Raw genomic sequence first — 19,059 nt, 5'->3', positions numbered from 1 at the left:
CGAATGTGTAAAGACCGAAATCTTCAAAATGGTTTGTCAAGATTACGATTAAAAAAGCATATTTCAAATCAGCAGTAAAATCTGACAACACTGGTATCGTAAATTATGCTTCTTTACCTCAGATTACGCTAAAAACAAAAATCTCGAGTTGATTGACAGGCGATATCTGTACATAAAAGGTGATTGGCTCTTTTACCTGTAAGGCGGGACTTCCTTTCTACATCCGTTGACCGTTAATTTCTCCAAGTCACATTAATAGAAGTGGCCAGTCTCGCTAAATAATCTCCGATATATTTAGCATCACTCTGCAAGTTTACAAACTTTACAACAATTGTAAAATCTCTCGAAGTTCACCAGCCTCAATACATATATAGTGTTTATTGCTGACAAAGGTGCATGCATTCTGTTTTTTTAAAGCTTTTAATGTTTCACGTTGTTACTTTGAACAGGGACTATTTACCAGACAAATATTTTACACTTCCAGTATTAAATAATGCCGTCATAGTTTAAGTACAAGACAAACTGTAAATTAGGAATTATGCTATAAAGTTTTTAAAAAAAAAAAAAACACACACACACAAAAAAAACAAAAAACAGAAAGATTGACCTGTAATAATTAAAAAGAGACATGTTTCTTGAGATTTTCAAGGTTTACATGTGTTTCACAAAATAGTATAAAATCATAGCCATGTCTTCTTAGATCAATGTTTAACCATGTGTAACCCACCCCAATATTTGGAGGTTGGAATATTGTTTATTGTAATAGATTTTTTTTTTTTTTTCATAAGTGTATGTTTATTTTTTTTACTTTCCTAATACATAAAAGGATCAGACATATATTTTATTTTCTTGCGCTAAGAAAATGTATTAATACAAAACATAGTATGATGACGCGCTGCGTGGAGGCGTAGTCACTTTTGACAGTTCAGCCAGTTTGAGGGGTGAGGGAACAGCTGCACGTGTGGCTACCGTTAACATACTCCATTTATGCAGTTGTCAAGTTGAATATATGTCTAAAATACTTTTGTGTTAGATGTGCCACTCGGACTAGTGGCGATCGGATGGCATATTTCAGCTGTGTTCGGGCATGAGAGAGAGCAACGCTGGAGGTTCCAAAATGGAGGGCGCTCATTAGTCAAAGGATGGAGCATATGGAAAAGAGGTTTCTTCGTTGATTGAGGAGATTTTGTTGTCATTTTCACACTGAAATGAACACATATACAATACACAGGACTGATTGGAATTTGTACTGATATTATTAATTGTATTGTTATTGGTTTATTTCAAGACATTGCTGTTGTGCCTGTCATTTCTGTATTTACATACAGCTGCTATTCTGTGGTTTTGTTTTTTAATGTGTGAACTGTGATCATCAGTAATACTGCTGATTTGAAGAGAGAAAGACAAGTGGTTCATACTGAGAATACAGTTAAAATGTATTCATACTAATTCTGTTGTATGGTTTATTCATTCAGTTGGATATCTGCAGCTGGTGAAAACCTCAGGTTGCGGTCACATACATCTTTGAAATTACATGATTATTGTTTCATACAAGTTGAGAGGGTCTTGTGAAACCCCGAACTCGGGACTCAAAATATTAGTTAATTTAAAAGTATTTAGTGAGCTCAGACCCATTGAGAATATTTTTTTTTCTCTTCGGATGTATTATTGTGGACCTGTGGTGGAGGTTACACGTGCATCTTTATTCATTCATTAAACTGCAAAACTCAAATTGATTGGGGGAATAAAAGAAAAATATTTCACAGTGTCTTAAGACAATATCATTATGGACTATCACACAACACAAAAATACAGAGCAACAATAAAACTGGGCTTTTGCTAGATGTATATTACCGTACAAATGTTTACAACAGTTAAAACTCAAACAGGCAAAAAGTAACCATATTCAGGTGGGTGGAATAAAATGAAAGCATAACAAATAATGGCCTATTTTAAGACCCATAATTTGCCTCGTCAAAGGCTTTACGAGCTTTCTTCAGCTCCTCGTTCATTGTGAGCAGGTCTTTCACTCTCGCAAACTTTCTAGGGTCCTTGCGGATGAGAAAGACGATGTCCTCCACCTGAACACGGCCCTGGCGCCCTATAGACATCGCCTTGTGTGTCATCTCCGTGATGAACTCGATCACCAGATCCTCCAGGATATCCACTGATTCAGTGTATGGATTTTGGTCATCTCCAAACCCATACATCATACAGCGAAGCTCCTTCGAAAAAAGTCTCTTTCTTTTCCCCTGGCCCGATTCTGCACCGTTACCTCCATCGTCAACATCCTCGTCAAAGCCAGGATCATCTTCTTCCTCAGCCATTCTTCAACAGAAATGCACAACAAAACTGTGCAAGAGAAAAAATTACTTTCTACAGCATTTCAAAGGTCAATGATTGTGTGTTTCTTCAAGGAATGTTCTGGGTTTAATACAGGTTAAACTCAATAAACAGCATTGTGGCATATTTTTGATTTCCACAAATAATAAATTTCTCTCATCCCTTTATATTTAAAAAATAAACAAAATCATGGTTACAGTGTGGCACTTTCAATGGAAGTGAATGCGGCCAGTCCATAAACATTTAAATACACACTGCTTCAAAAGTATAGCCTAAAGACTTTCATCACACTTGAATTTTAACTGTTAACATTATTTCAGTGTGACAAACTCGCTTTACAATCTTATCTGTAATAAATGATATTACAACTTCGCTGTCATGACATAAAGCCAGTATACCCTCAGGTAAACTCCGTAACTCTCATTTCATCACACTAAGGTCATGTCAACACATACAATGTTTAAGTCTCGTGGCTATACGTTTGAGGCAATGTGTATGTTAACGTTTATTCACTTCCATTGTAAATGTCTTACAGTAAATGTGTTGTTGCTTTTTTGTAATTAAACGATAGACCATTAGAAAAGATTAATATTATGTGGTAATCTGCTATGCAGAATGCACAAACTTGTACCGAAACATTCCTTTACGAAGACTACCAGATAGTAAAAATACAACAATAAGGAAAATGTGATAATACATGCCATTACAGGCTAAAATCAAATTATGAAAACGTAAATAGACATTCACAAAGTGTTTATGTTTAACTTACATGTCCAAATTGAAGTCTAACAAAAGCAACAGTCCCCAACCAGCATCTGCAGAAAACAGGAAATAATGTTCATTCACTTCTTCCGCGCCACTGGAAGGTGATTTAAAATGTACAGCGCCACATAGAGTTCTGGATGGCGCCGAGCTGTTTGGGAGCAACTTCTCAGGACTGACTGGGTCTAATGATCAGATTAAACCAGATCGGTGAAGTAAAGGTTTAGTGAATATAGTTAAATTTGGGTATTGTGGGGAACTTGGAGTGGGATTATTGACAAACGGCTTGTATAGGTCCGGAACGATAACGTCACAAAGTTCCTTGCAAACCTAGGGGAAAATGTAAGGGAAAGAGATGGATAGTGAGAGTAATAGCATGGTTTGTAGTGAGGAAGATGAGAGGAGGGTAAGTGAATGGGAAAGCGTGGGGAAGGGAAAGAAAGGGAAAAATCGGAAAAGAAAGAAAAAAGAGGCATCTAGCATAGGAGATACGGAGGAACAAATGTATTGAGAAGAAGAAACTCACTTTCATTGCAGGAGTAATAAAAGCAACGTATGAAATTAAATCAAAAACAGAAAAGATTCAGGTGATTGTGAACACGGCGGAACACCATTTGGACATGATGGGATTGAAGTCGGAGGAAGTAAATGAAGAACTTAGGATGCAAGCAAGTCAGGAGATATTATTTGTAGGGTGATAGTACTAATAATGGTATTCTTGCAGTGGAATGGGAGACGATTGATAGCTAATGGGCAAGATTTAAAAAAAAAAGATTTGTAGCTAGTAGGGGAGGAAACCAGAGATAGTTTGCCTTCAAGAGACTTGGTTAAAACCTCAATTGGATTTTGTTTTATATGATTACGTGGCTTATGTGGATTGTTATGATTGAAGAAAATAAAACTGCAGTAACAAATAAGGAAAAGGTATGGCAAAAGCCTTTGTTAAGATAAACAGCTCTAATAACTTAGAAGAAGAAAGAAGAGGTAGAGAAAGAACAAAAGTAGTGAATGAGGATGCGTTATGTAGAAAAAATAATGGTGATGGGGAACAAGATGTCCCTTTTAGCATGGGAGAACTGCAAAGAGCATTGAACAGGACAGGGAAAAGACGAAATATGCTTCAGTATGTTAAAACATTTAAGTACAGAAAGTCAGGAGAAACTATTGATGTTGTATAATAGAGTGTGGGAGGAGGGAAAATGCCACAAAGCTGGAAAGAAGCAATAATTATTCCGATAAGGAAGCCTGGGAAAGATGAAAGTAGACCTGGGAACTATAGGCCAATAGCATTTACATCACATATATGTAAAATAATGGAACGCATGATAAACGAAAGACTAATGTATTTCTAAGAGAGTAGAAATATAATGGCTGGATGTCAAAGTGGATTTAGAAAAGGAAGAAACACAATGGATCCTGTGATACATTTTCAAGAGGAAATAAGAAAAGCTCAAATAAATAAACAGTAATAGCATTGTTCTTTGATGTGGAGAAGGCATACGATATGTTATGGAAAGAGGGAATTCTAATTAAATTGCACTTGATGGGAGTTGGAGGGAAAATGTTCAACTGGATCATGGATTTCTTAAATGGAAGGAATATACTGGTGAAGATAGGCTCAGATATATCAAGGCAATATAATGTAGAAAACGGAACTCCACAAGGGAGTGTAATTAGTCCAACTTTACTCTCATAATGATTAATGATATTTACTTAAACTTTCCAGTGGATATGGGGAGGTCATTATTTGCAGATGATGGATCAATGTGGAAGAGAGGTAGAAATGTTGAATACATAATCAAGAAGATGCAAGAAGGAATTGGGCAAGTTGAAAAGTGGGGATTTAAATTTCAGTTGCAAGTTAAAAATTTATGGAAATATATTAGAAAAAGTAGAGTGTTTTTAGTTTTTGGGAGTATATTTTGACACAAAACTAGCATGGAGAGAACATGTAAAGTACACAGTTAATAAATGTAAAAAAGTGCTAAATGTGATGAGGTAGAATGGGGAGCAAGTATTACAACTTTGAAATATACACAGTATATATACAGTGAGGAAAATAAGTATTTGAACACCCTGCTATTTTGCAAGTTCTCCCACTTGGAAATCATGGAGGGGTCTGAAATTGTCATCGTAGGTGCATGTCCACTGTGAGAGACATAATCTAAAAAAGAAAATCCAGAAATCACAATGTATGATTTTTTAACTATTTATTTGTATGATACAGCTGCAAATAAGTATTTGAACACCTGTCTATCAGCTAGAATTCTGACCCTCAAAGACCTGTTAGTCTACCTTTAAAATGTCCACCTCCACTCCATTTATTATCCTAAATTAGATGCACCTGTTTGAGGTCGTTAGCTGCATAAAGACACCTGTCCACCCCATACAATCAGTAAGAATCCAGCTACTAACATGGCCAAGACCAAAGAGCTGTCCATAGACACTAGAGACAAAATTGTACACCTCCACAAGGCTGGAAAGGGCTACGGGGAAATTGCCAAGCAGCTTGGTGAAAAAAGGTCCACTGTTGGAGCAATCATTAGAAAATGGAAGAAGCTAAACATGACTGTCAATCTCCCTCGGACTGGGGCTCCATGCAAGATCTCACCTCGTGGGGTCTCAATGATCCTAAGAAAGGTGAGAAATCAGCCCAGAACTACACGGGAGGAGCTGGTCAATGACCTGAAAAGAGCTGGGACCACCGTTTCCAAGGTTACTGTTGGTAATACACTAAGACGTCATGGTTTGAAATCATGCATGGCATGGAAGGTTCCCCTGCTTAAACCAGCACATGTCAAGGCCCGTCTTAAGTTTGCCAATGACCATTTGGATGATCCAGAGGAGTCATGGGAGAAAGTCATGTGGTCAGATGAGACCAAAATAGAACTTTTTGCTCATAATTCCACTAACCGTGTTTGGAGGAAGAAGAATGATGAGTACCATCCCAAGAACACCATCCCTACTGTGAAGCATGGGGGTGGTAGCATCATGCTTTGGGGGTGTTTTTCTGCACATGGGACAGGGCGACTGCACTGTATTAAGGAGAGGATGACCGGGGCTATGTATTGCGAGATTTTGGGGAACAACCTCCTTCCCTCAGTTAGAGCATTGAAGATGGGTCGAGGCTGGGTCTTCCAACATGACAATGACCCGAAGCACACAGCCAGGATAACCAAGGAGTGGCTCTGTAAGAAGCATATCAAGGTTCTGGCGTGGCCTAGCCAGTCTCCAGACCTATACCCAATAGAGAATCTTTGGAGGGAGCTCAAACTCCGTGTTTCTCAGCGACAGCCCAGAAACCTGACTGATCTAGAGAAGATCTGTGTGGAGGAGTGGGCCAAAATCCCTCCTGCAGTGTGTGCAAACCTGGTGAAAAACTACAGGAAACGTTTGACCTCTGTAATTGCAAACAAAGGCTACTGTACCAAATATTAACATTGATTTTCCCAGGTGTTCAAATACTTATTTCCAGCTGTATCATACAAATAAATAGTTAAAAAATCATACATTGTGATTTCTGGATTTTTTTTTTTTTATTATTATGTCTCTCACAGTGGACATGCACCTACGATGACAATTTCAGACCCCTCCATGATTTCTAAGTGGGAGAACTTGCAAAATAGCAGGGTGTTCAAATACTTATTTTCCTCACTGTATATATACACACACACACACACACACACACACACACACACACACACACACACACAGTATATAGCTCTAATAAGGTCTAAGATAGACTGTAGGTGTATTGTATATGGATCAGCAGCAAAATCTGTGTTAGTCGAATTGGACATTGTGCAAGCATGTGCTTTAAGAATATGCTTGGGGGCAATCAGAACTTCCCCATTATGTGCAATTCAGGTTGAAGCAGGTGAAATACCGTTGTGGTTATGACGAAGGCAATTGACAAATAACTATTGGATAAATCTAAGGGGACATGGAGATAACCATCCAACGAAAAAGGTATTACAGAAAGAAAGAAAGAAAGTAAGTTTTGGATGGACAGGCGATTTAATAGCAAAGGAAATGGAAGTGTATGATAAAGAATTTGCTGAGACTGCGGTGTGGCCTGATAAACCAATTTGGTTTCTGGACAACATGAAGGTTGATCTAGAGCTTTTAAAAATTAAAGGAAGTAGAAGTATAGATATAACCAGTGAATATTATAAATACAAGCATTATAAGTAAGACAGCATTGAAATATTTACAGATGGGTCAAAGGATCTACAAACAGATGTAACAGGATCTGCTGTATTTGTCACCAAATATGAAATGGGAGTCAACAAAAGAACATCTGATAGCTTAAATGTATATTGAATTATATGCTATATTACATTAGAATGGATTGAACAGACCAAGGATAACAATATTTTAATATGTAGTGACTCTGTATCAGCCCTTATGAGTTTTAAGTATGGAATAACTCGAAATCATCAATAATTATTGTATGAAATTTTGTTTACAAACTCAATGTTGATGTCAAAATTAAGTTATCAAAATCAGAAGGGAAGAATCTAGTATGGAAAAAGTTAATGGAAAAATGGCAACATCAGTGGGTTCATGAAAAGAAGGGGAGACATCTGTACAGGATTCAAAATAAAGTAGGTATGGTAAGAGAGAGAGGAGATAAAAGGAAATAACAAATAATAATAAGTAGACTAAGGATAGGCCATTGCAAGTTAAATAAAACTCGACATATCATAGGAAAACATTCTACAGGTTTATGTGATGAATGTCAGGAGGAGACAGTTAAACACATCTTTATTTCATGTAGGAGATATTCACAAGATGTGAAGAGATGAAAGAACAGCTAAGGAGAATGGGTATAGTATAATTTTAGAAGTATAATAGAATGTGGAAATAATGATAAAGGAAGGAAATATTTGATTAATTTCTTAAGGAGGACTGGACTGGAAGGATGAATCTAATTAATAAGGACTAAGTTAAAGAAAGACAATAGGTGGCAGTAATGCAACAATTTGGGTGCCAACGCTTACATTCGACGATTTGGCACAATTTACAATGGCTTGGAGAACGAGTGAGAGAATTTACATAAAGAAAATAAAGAAACATTTCGTTTTAAAACGTTTCGTGTTAAGTGTGGAATTCAAATTTTCCCGGGCTGCGCTGCATATGTCAGCATAGAAACGTCCACGTCATAGCAGAAGTGCCTGTTGCGTGACAAACATATTGAATGACACACGTATATGATGAAGTCGCGCGCGCGCTAATATCACTATAGCACGTGTGCAAATAATGGTTACATAGCGTTTAATGTTACGGGCCTGTGGTTTACGAGGACCACGAAAACACAGAGGTAAGAAAACGTGATCACTGACTAAAGCTAATATTAGTTAGCAGCAGTAACTGTTACAGCCAGCGTGCGCGTGACTTATCAATAAGGTAACAAGCTTTTCATTGGTCGCGATGCTTGAGAACATGTTTAACCAACATTTTTAAAGGAATCGTTGTTGATTGACTACATTTTTAGCCCGTAATTTAACCGATATTACAACGGTGTATTACACCTTATAAAATGCATCCTCCTATGTTATAAAGCGTGGACATGTTTTGCACTTTTCATTATATCAATCGACGCACGAGAGTCAAACTTTGGCCCTGCATAATCTTATCTACTCAACATGTGACACTCTCCATATGTTACTATACTGTGTGTCTCTTCGTGGAACACATCGTTTTCACACTGGCTTAAACCGGACTAAAATTATTCCCTTTCATTTTTAACAACTTAGAGGAAGCTGTACCTTAGATCCGGGTTGTCCAGGATGGCGTGCCCTATGCAGTTTATCTGCAGGGCGCTGCGCACTTTGGGATTGGTGCTTTTCTACTATGTATTTTCAATTGGTATAACATTCTACAACAAGTGGCTCATGAAGGTGAGGTATAGATCCACCACAACTTATAACTTATTGTAACTTATATTTTTTGTAACGAGTCCTCGCTTGTACTGTTGGGTTGGGATGATATGGCTGTGTTTAATACTGTTTTGTCATTTCTATTTGCTTCAGGACTTCCACTTTCCTTTATTCATGACCCTAGTCCACCTCACTATAATATTCTGTTTCTCTACACTGACACGCTGTGCAATGCAGTGCTGGACGGGAAAGCCTCGAGTAACACTCTCCTGGAAAGTTTACCTTTCTAAAGTGGCCCCAACAGGTTGGATTATTTAATTTTATTCTTAAGGGCTCAGTGTTTAGTGTTTTTATTTTTTCCCCTGCTTGCCCGGTCAGGACAGTAGTTCAAATTTTTACATGTCCTGCCAAAAGTCTCTCTCTCTTTTATATATACTCTAACCTAAAGGATTATTAGGAACACCTGTTCAATTTCTCATTAATGCAATTATCTAATCAACCAATCACATGGCAGTTGCTTCAATGCATTTAGGGGTGTGGTCCTGGTCAAGACAATCTCCTGAACTCCAAACTGAATGTCAGAATGGGAAAGAAAGGTGATTTAAGCAATTTTGAGCATGGCATGGTTGTTGGTGCCAGACGGGCCGGTCTGAGTATTTCACAATCTGCTCAGTTACTGGGATTTTCACGCACAACCATTTCTAGGGTTTACAAAGAATGGTGTGAAAAGGGAAAAACATCCAGTATGTGGCAGTCCTGTGGGCGAAAATGCCTTGTTGATGCTAGAGGTCAGAGGAGAATGGGCCGACTGATTCAAGCTGATAGAAGAGCAACTTTGTCTGAAATAACCACTCGTTACAACCGAGGTATGCAGCAAAGCATTTGTGAAGCCACAACACGCACAACCTTGAGGCGGATGGGCTACAACACCGGGTACCACTCATCTCCACTACAAATAGGAAAAAAGAGGCTACAATTTGCAAGAGCTCACCAAAATTGGACAGTTGAAGACTGGAAAAATGTTGCCTGGTCTGATGAGTCTCGATTTCTGTTGAGACATTCAGATGGTAGAGTCAGAATTTGGCATAAACAGAATGAGAACATGGATCCATTATGCCTTGTTACCACTGTGCAGGCTGGTGGTGGTGGTGTAATGGTGTGGGGGATGTTTTGTTGACACACTTTAGGCCCCTTAGTGCCAATTGGGCATCGTTTAAATGCCACGGCCTACCTGAGCATTGTTTCTGACCATGTCCATCCCTTTATTGCCACCATGTACCCATCCTCTGATGGCTACTTCCAGCAGGGTAATGCACCATGTCACAAAGCTCGAATCATTTCAAATTGGTTTCTTGAACATGCCAATGAGTTCACTGTACTAAAATGGCCCCCACAGTCACCAGATCTCAACCCAATAGAGCATCTTTGGGATGTGGTGGAACGGGAGCTTCGTGCCCTGGATGTGCATCCCACAAATCTCCATCAACTGCAAGATGCTATCCTATCAATATGGGCCAACATTTCTAAAGAATGCTTTTAGCACCTTGTTGAATCAATGCCACGTAGAATTAAGGCAGTTCTGAAGGCGAAAGGGGGTCAAACACAGTATTAGTATGGTGTTCCTAATAATCCTTTAGGTGAGTGTATATGTGTGTATGTGTGTATATATATATATATATATATACACACACACTTGTATGTGCCAGGAATAATAATTTTGTTGCATGTTTCCTTGTCTTAACAATAAACTAGCTATGCTGGGGGGGGGAAATGATGCTTGCTCTGACCCAGCCTTTACAGCCCTTAGTATCAAAGGCAGTTCTGATGTTACTTTGATTCTGTGTAAATGAAATGCCACATCAGAGCAGCCTTAAAACTTTATTTTTGTCGGATCAGAGCATATACTTACAAATTTAGTTTCATGTTTAAAAGTATCATTTAATATTTTTTATATTTCTAGTTTGGGACCAACATAACAAGCCATCAAAAGTAGAAAACAAAAGTCCCGTTGGCCAGGGTAAAAAGGTAACAATGCAAATATTGGGACAGCAGCAGCCGTCACTATGAAGTGAAGCCAGCACCTATTAAAACAGGCAGGACTTCATGTGTAGCTGGTTTTTTATTTATTTACATTTTATTTTTATTTCTTGTTCTTAATTGCTATATAAATAATTATAATTGGCAGCCACACACAGGAAAAACAGAAGCATCAGAGCAGGAGCATGCTTTTTATGTGTATGCATCAACTACTCCCTCAGCACCAACATTTGTTCATGATCAATTCATTTATATCAAGATTTAGCATAAAATGTCAAATGATTCATACCTTTTTTTTCAGGGGTTTACCTAAATTTTATTTATGGGAAAATAGAATGTTTGGTCACAATACACTTCATGCTCACTTCACCCCCATTCAAATGCACCTGAATGTTGGTGAACTGAAACGCAAGCTCATGCAAATACATTTAGCCGTTTTCTGCATACAAATGTTGTGTCGAATCTGAATGACAAAAAGACAGGGACCAGTAGAAGTTGGAAGCGTCACACATTGACCTCTTGGTCAAATTTCAAAACTGTGTGTTTCATTGTTGCAGGAAAGTGAGTAGACAGTATATTTAAACATTTTTAATATAATATCTTTAGTTATTACATGCACAATACGGTGGTGTGGCCACCCTTCAGAAAGAAAGATTGAGATCAGGACATGACTCTGGTCAGACTTAACTTGTTGCTGTGAACCAACAGCTCTTATATGTCGAGACCATGAGCACAGCTCAATGCACCACATCTTTGACTTGTGTATTAGTGATAAAGTGGTTCATGATTATATCTATACTTTTTTAATGAGTTTTGTTAATTGGCAAAAAGTTATTTCGTTCCATCCACATTGTCTGTCTGTGTCCATCAGCCCTGGCAACAGCACTAGACATCGGACTATCCAACTGGAGCTTTCTTTTCATCACTATCAGTTTGTAAGCATGTTTTTTTTTTTTATTCAACAGACTGGGTGCCTTGCATTGCAATAGAAGTCCATTTGAAATGACATAATAATGTTCACTGAAATATGCTTCCTCTAGGTACACCATGACCAAGTCTTCGGCTGTCCTCTTCATTCTCTTTTTCTCCCTGGTCTTCAAACTAGAGGAGCCGGTAAGTTATTTTCTTACTGAATATCAATGTAATTTTGTTCCTTATATAAAAGACTAAGAAAGGGAAGCTATTTTTCAAAAGAAGCTGCCCCAAAACCCTTTTAACCATAATTCATATCATGGTGTTTTTTTATTTTTTTTTTAAGCATATTTAAATGTAATTTAAATTCAAGTAAATGGCTTGCTAAAGAGCAAAGTTTATGTATAACTTATTTTAGCTCTGAAATGTTTTAATGATTTGTAGCAAGCACTTCTGGTTTATCGTAATGGTGATGCAAAACATTGATGCACAAGGCAACATCATGCTTTTTTAATTTATTTATTCCAACTCTGTTCTTGTAGCTGCAATCTGTCCATGTAAGGGGAATGTATTTATGCGGCCCTCCAGGCTTGCATGCATTATAACAAAATTCACCAATTTGTTTGCAACAGTTGACTATTTTGATTGTACTAGCATTTTTTTATTTCTTTTACAAGGTAATGCTACTAACCTAAACATTTCCAAAACAAACCTTTTAAGGGAGACTACAATCCAAAATCACAAAATAAAATGCAAACAAATGCATGTCTGGTACTGATATCCTTGCATCATGGGCGGTGCTTAGGGTAGGCTTCTGAATAATAGCTTTCAATCATCATCGTGGTTACAACAGCTTCTTTTACTGATCTCATGTGGATTCCATTCACAGAATGTGACAGAAAGCAGAATATTTATAGAATATGCATTGTGGAGAAAATAACTCACGATAACTACTTTTGTTGGACAATATATTGTCCCAGAAATAATTGCGATAAACTATATTATTGTCATTTTAAGACTATATTATGCCACTGATATAATGATAATATAATAGCATAATAATACAAGTACACCCTTTCAAAGAGCAATGGAAATGTAATTCTTAAGAATATTCAGACATTGGATTCGGAATGTCAAAAAAAAATAATAATTTAAATCACGAAGGCCCCTCTTCATCTCAAACTGCGTTTTTTGTTCCCAGCTCGTAAAACTGGATGGGATGGTAATTATTTAGATGAGCTTTTAGTTTGGTTGTATTGCCACTTTTCGTTGCCACTGTTTTTAAACAAAGTTGGCATACCAGCTTGTTCACGTTAATGGACTCCCCTTTCTCATTCTGCTTAAAGCTAAAATGTTCCCACACTGGAGCTGTGGAATGTGGCTTTGAAACCAAGTCCATTTGAACTTATTCCTCCAAACTTTCTGGCTGCAATTTTGCAGTCGTTGGGAAAACGCCGCATGTTGCAGACACGCCTCTTGTTCATCGGAAAGGAGGATGTGGGAACCGGGTTAACAACCAAAAAGACTTTAAATTAACTTTGCGCCAGGCATGCAGCCTCACGGCCCAGCTACACCCTCCTCCTCGTCACATACCCCCAATTCCCGATTCAGGCTGGGGAACCCTCCTCACCCCCTCCCTGGAGGGGAATAGTTGCCCCTTCGGCCATTCCACCTCTGGCTGGTCTTCCCCACCTCCTGGGAACGTGAGTAGGATGAGGGGAGGGAGAGAAGGCAGAAAGCTTCCTCTCCATTTTGGTACTTCAAGCAATCAATCAGAAATGCATGCAGGTGCAAAGTCCTTTAAGAGCGAAAAATCTATTCTAAAACCCACAGGAAGCTGGTCTAAGATCACTTTTGATTTAGCATACATTAACTTACTACCAAGCCTTGATAATAAGTGTTCACTGTAGTTTACATGTGTGCTTGTGTTTGAGAATGACCCTGGATCTAGAAGTGTTCTTGCCCTTTTAACCCAACAGAACCCATTCCTGATCTTAGTGGTGTTGCTGATAGCTAGTGGTCTGTTCATGTTCACTCTCAAGTCTACCCAGTTTAATCTGGAGGGCTTCATCATGGTCCTCTTGGCATCTTTTATTGGAGGAATCCGTTGGACTCTCACCCAAGTTCTTATGCAGAAAGCAGAGCTGGGTATGTCTTGGTCAGAAACTTGGGGGGTCAGCATGTTTTGTTATAATGTGTTCATTCTGTAGAGTATGATTAATTGTTATGTCCATCTCTCTTCAACACAGGCCTCCAGAACCCCATTGACACCATGTACCATCTGCAACCCCTCATGTTGCTGGGCCTCTTTCCTCTGTTTCTTCTTAATGAGGGTTAGTTAGATGTATGTTATTTATTTTATTTTTTTTTGCATGCCTCGCTGACTTGACTCTGGATTTTGAGCAGTGTTTAGTATTTTGCTTGGCTACATACACTGTGCAGATTGTCTCTTCTGTAAGGGTGAAACTCAAAAAGAAATGTCATATTTACCCCCAAAATATAAAAAGAGAGAAATTTTGTGTCTTATACTAATATATATATTATACATACATACATGCATACAGTGCCTTAATAAAGTACTCGGCCCCCAACCATTATTTCACTTAAATGATTTGCACAACCTGAGATTGAGTAATTTTAACACATTTATGGGGGATGTGATGGGGACGGGGACTGCCCTAGGCAGAGTGGCTGTAATTCCATATTTCTTCCACTTCTGTATGATGGACAGCACTGAGCTCAGAGCTAAGTTATTTGCCTTTGAAATGACCTTGTATCCTTCACCAGATTTGTACCTCTACACAATTATATCCCTCACTTGTTTTGAATGCTCTTTTGTCTTAATATTTGTTTAAAGGAAAATAAAACCAAACAATTTGATCTTTTAGAGAGGGAAGACATTTATGCTCATTAAGTAATTGAAGGCAGCTGCAAATTTCCAGCACTATTGGAGACTAGAGCAACAAATTGGATGCTTATAAGACAATGTCTTGCTCCTGAGCAATGTTAACCTAGTAATTACGAAGGCTATGAATAATTTTTTGTTTGTTTGTTTTAGCCTCAATTTTAGGTTTAAAAAATAATAATTATAAGAGATTTTGTTTATTTGTCATGATATACTATACTTTGTACCATCTGGGGGAAAAAATGTCATACTTTAATATATTCTAAATTTGGAATCTGACACAAAATATTGTTAAAACTGCACTGGGGAATGGGTACTTTTTCAAGGCACTGCATATATGTATATACAGTGTGTGTGTGTGTGTGTGTGTGTTTGTGTGTATATATATATATATAATACATACATACATACATACAGTCAGGTCCATAAATATTTGGACACCGACACAATTCTAATCTTTTTGGCTCTATACATCACCACAATGGATTTGAAATGAAAAGAACAAGATGTGCTTTAACTGCAGACTTTCAGCTTTAATTTGAGGGTATTTACATCCAAATCAGAACGGTGTAGGAATTACAACAGTTTGTATATGTGCCTCCCACTTTTACTTTTGAGGTGAAATGTTACCTGCACATTTGCGACAGTTTTCGTGAGATACTGTAAATCTGTATATATATCATAATCTGAAATATGTTATGTCTTCTTGTCACCAGTAAATTTATGTGTGTATTCAACCTGTTTCTTGTGTCTTCATCCTGTGTTATGCATGATCAGGGTTGAGTGTGAGCACCACAGAGAAGCTCTTCCGTGTCAGTGAGGTCTCCCACCTGTTGTACTCTCTGGTGACGCTGTCTGTGGGTGGTGTGCTGGCTTTTGGGCTCGGCTTCTCTGAGTTCCTGTTGGTGTCCCGCACGTCCAGCCTCACACTGTCTATTGCGGGCATTTTTAAGGTGAGAATATGTTTTTAAGAATTTCTTAGTTGCTTTCACAACCAATATGAACATGTATTTATATTTTGTTTAAATTACTATAATTGTTTGTATTCCTCTTTTTTTTCCCCATACAAAAGCTCTTTCTATACATACTGTAGCTTTTTATTTTTTTATGTTCAGCTATTTTTCTAATTAAAACCTTCATATTATAATATTTTTCAAATAGACATTCCACTGAAACACATTTCCCTGTTGTGTCTTTGGCTTTGTCACCTGTAGGAGGTGTGCACTCTGCTGCTGGCAGTGGAGTTCATGGGGGATAAAATGAGTACTGTGAACTGGCTGGGCTTTGCTGTCTGTCTGTCTGGCATATCATTGCATATTGGCCTCAAAACGTGCTATAACAAAGGTATGGCACATGTGGGTGTTGGTAACTCAATATGTAACTCATTTACAAGGCACAGCTGATTCATCTAGTTGTTGGGGTTAGTGTGTTTTTGTTGGTAAAATATCTTCATACATTTGTATTAACCATGTGGTTACTTGCAAACTCTTTACCAGTAAATTCCAGTTCTCATTAAATTTCCCAGCACAATTTCAAGACACTCATATTATACCAATACCTAATCGGGAGATAATCATATTCCTAGACATTTAGGCCATTCAACAGCTGGCCTTTGGGAAGATGGAACTGTGCAAAGCTGGATTCTCTCATTCACATTCAGACGTGACACCACAGACAAGCTGAATCACTATTAGTTTTGCTTAAGGGCAGGCCTGGTATTATCTGTGCTTTTAGTTTCTGGGTCTTTTTGTCTTTCTAGGAAAAACCCCTGCGGTGCGACAGCTTCCAGGCAGAGGCAACCCAGACCTTGAGCTTCCACTTCTGCAGACCAAAGACGACTATTATGAAGACACAAATGATGAAGAGGAGCATGAGATTCTTCATTAGACTGAGGAAGACATATAATGCCATCTCTCTATACTTAAGAGGGCTGAAAAGTCACAAGGAATGCTCTCCTTTTAGACAGTCATGTCAACCACAGAGTTGAAAAGGCATAAAAAAAAAAAGCCACTGGACATTTGTGGTATAATGCACTAGGGTATATCTCTGTAGTATGTGTTTCTGTTATACTAAGGAAACAGAGAAAATCTTTTCTCTTTGGTAGAAACTCTAAGAGTTACTTGAGTGATTTAAAAACTGCTTGTGGCCTCAGCACAGGACTAATTCCCCAAGTGGCCTTACTCATTTCTGTTTACGTGACAATAAAGGACTTATTTTACTAAAGATCAATTATTTATCAGTACCCTGCAATAATTACTTATTATCAACTATAGAATGTGAGTGAGTTATTTGCACATGTTTTGCAATATAATGCATGAACATTGATTCCTTTTACTTTATGCACAGCAGACTTATAAATGCCGTTTGTTTACTTTGGTTTATCATCATTCAGCCAATTTCTGTCAGCCTGGTGAGAGGGAGGCAGTGTTCAACAAAGCAGATTTTATTATTAGTTTAGTTTATTTTGAGTTTTCTTGTAGAGGGAAGAAAGTTTGCAAATCCACCAAACATTGACATGTTTTTTTAATTTTGTTTAGTAATATTTTTTTTTTACCAGGAAAGTTCTGCTATAAAAAGTTATACATGTCCAGCAACATCTAGATGAAATATCTGGACATAAACATAGCTTATTGAAATTATGGGTGTATAGCATGGATCTATAAAGAGGAAAGTTTCCCTAGTCTCTGAAAGATATCAATGAAATGGGTTCTGGATCCATGAGATGTGTAAAGGTTGGTTTGGAGGCACTTTGATCTAATATTTAATAATTTTTGAAATGTTGCAAATTAAAATTGCTGACATGTAATTTATTTTTAGACGAAATTTAAAAAAAAAACAATTTCAATGTGATGAAACCAAAGGTTTTTCAATTACTGTCCAATATGTGAAAGGATTGTATTGGAGTGTCTGTTGCAGTGGCTAAAGGCCCCTATTAAACATTGTTTTTCTTAAGTGGTGGGAATAGATTTGTTCTGGAAGATGCTCGAAGTAGGCTCACGTTGACAGATCTGATCTCAATAGAGATTTATTTGTTTATAGAGATATTATAAAATGCCAAATGTGTTTGACATTTTCTTAATTTATTTTAAATAAGCATTATCTTAATTTGTTACAAAATATATATATATATATATATATTGTTGTCAACATTATTTGCATTAGTTGACAATTTTTCCCTATAACTATTGCCCCTATATCTATATGTTTTCATTATAAACCCTCTGGGGTCCTTTGAATGTTGGGTAAAAGGCTCCTTGCCAACTTTTCTAAAAACTGAATTCAAAATCACCTTCTGTTGTCTTTTTTTATTTTTTTACAGATTATTTTGCTCTACCAATATTCAATAAAATTAAATCTTTTTTTCAATATTGATTTATTTTGTGGGGGAAAAATACATTTCACAAAAACCAATGGTGAGCCTTTAGCCCAATGATATACAAGTAGAGCTGGATTTCCGAGGCACCGTTAAATTGCCAGCAGGAGGTGAAGCCACCGGAAGTGTTCGAGCAGCCATCTTGGTATGCCCAAATTCTCATAGAGCATCAATGACCGACAAGAGAAAACACCCCAGTTTCATCGTCTCCGACCTGCTGATATGACATTTGTATTTCGGCCTCTATTGACCGGCATGTTTAATGTTGAATTTGCTTGTTCTGGATAATATTCTTTATGAGGGAGAATATATATAATGAAGTGCTCTCTCTAGTCATACATGGATACATGTCATAAATACATGTTTGTTTGCCATTTAAACCTAGCATATCATTTTAATTTGAACCAACTTTGTGTGTGATAGAGGGAGAGATTCTGTTTGATACAGATGTACATAACTCGCTCAGGCTTTCAAGAAACAAGAAAAATTCCCAACTTTAATATAAATACTTTAAATAAATAAATGTGACTCCAGCCATGTCTCCCAAACTGGCCCGGTTGCTAGGGAGTTTACAGTCACATGAAGGAACCTGGTCACTATAATGTGGTTCGCTCTCGGTGGGGCACATGGTGAGTTGTGTGTGGATGCCGCGGAGAATAGCGTGAAGCCTCTTCATGCGCTATGTCTCCAGAAATGCGCTCAACAAGCCACGTGATATATGTGTGGATTGATGGTCTCAGACATGGAGGCAGCTGAGATTCGTCCACCACCACCCGGATTGAGGCAAGTCACTATGCCACCACAAGTATTTAGAGCGCATTGGGATTTGGGCATTCCAAATTAGG

The 19,059-nt window shown here is 37.7% G+C and overlaps 2 protein-coding genes across 2 annotated transcripts; one reads left to right on the top strand and one right to left on the bottom strand.

Moving 5' to 3' along the window:
• Positions 1-601: 601 nt before the first annotated feature.
• On the bottom strand, positions 602-8,935 carry taf13 (TATA-box binding protein associated factor 13). The gene is made up of 3 exons (XM_052091795.1): positions 8,877-8,935; positions 3,113-3,158; positions 602-2,352 (listed from the first exon to the last, which is right to left on the bottom strand). The coding sequence occupies exon 3, from the start codon at positions 2,325-2,327 to the stop codon at positions 1,953-1,955; it is 375 nt and encodes a 124-aa protein (XP_051947755.1). The 5' UTR covers positions 2,328-2,352; positions 3,113-3,158; positions 8,877-8,935; the 3' UTR covers positions 602-1,952.
• Positions 8,118-17,793, top strand: slc35c2 (solute carrier family 35 member C2). The gene is made up of 10 exons (XM_052091792.1): positions 8,118-8,428; positions 8,865-9,008; positions 9,141-9,291; positions 11,896-11,959; positions 12,065-12,137; positions 13,916-14,084; positions 14,186-14,269; positions 15,619-15,794; positions 16,056-16,185; positions 16,601-17,793. Exons 2-10 carry the CDS (start codon positions 8,898-8,900, stop codon positions 16,726-16,728), a joined length of 1,086 nt encoding a protein of 361 aa, XP_051947752.1. The 5' UTR covers positions 8,118-8,428; positions 8,865-8,897; the 3' UTR covers positions 16,729-17,793.
• Positions 17,794-19,059: the final 1,266 nt, after the last annotated feature.

This window comes from Xyrauchen texanus, chromosome 25, assembly GCF_025860055.1.
Source record: "Xyrauchen texanus isolate HMW12.3.18 chromosome 25, RBS_HiC_50CHRs, whole genome shotgun sequence".
NCBI classification, from domain to species: domain Eukaryota; kingdom Metazoa; phylum Chordata; class Actinopteri; order Cypriniformes; family Catostomidae; genus Xyrauchen; species Xyrauchen texanus.
This window is presented reverse-complemented; position numbering and strand designations above follow the sequence as displayed.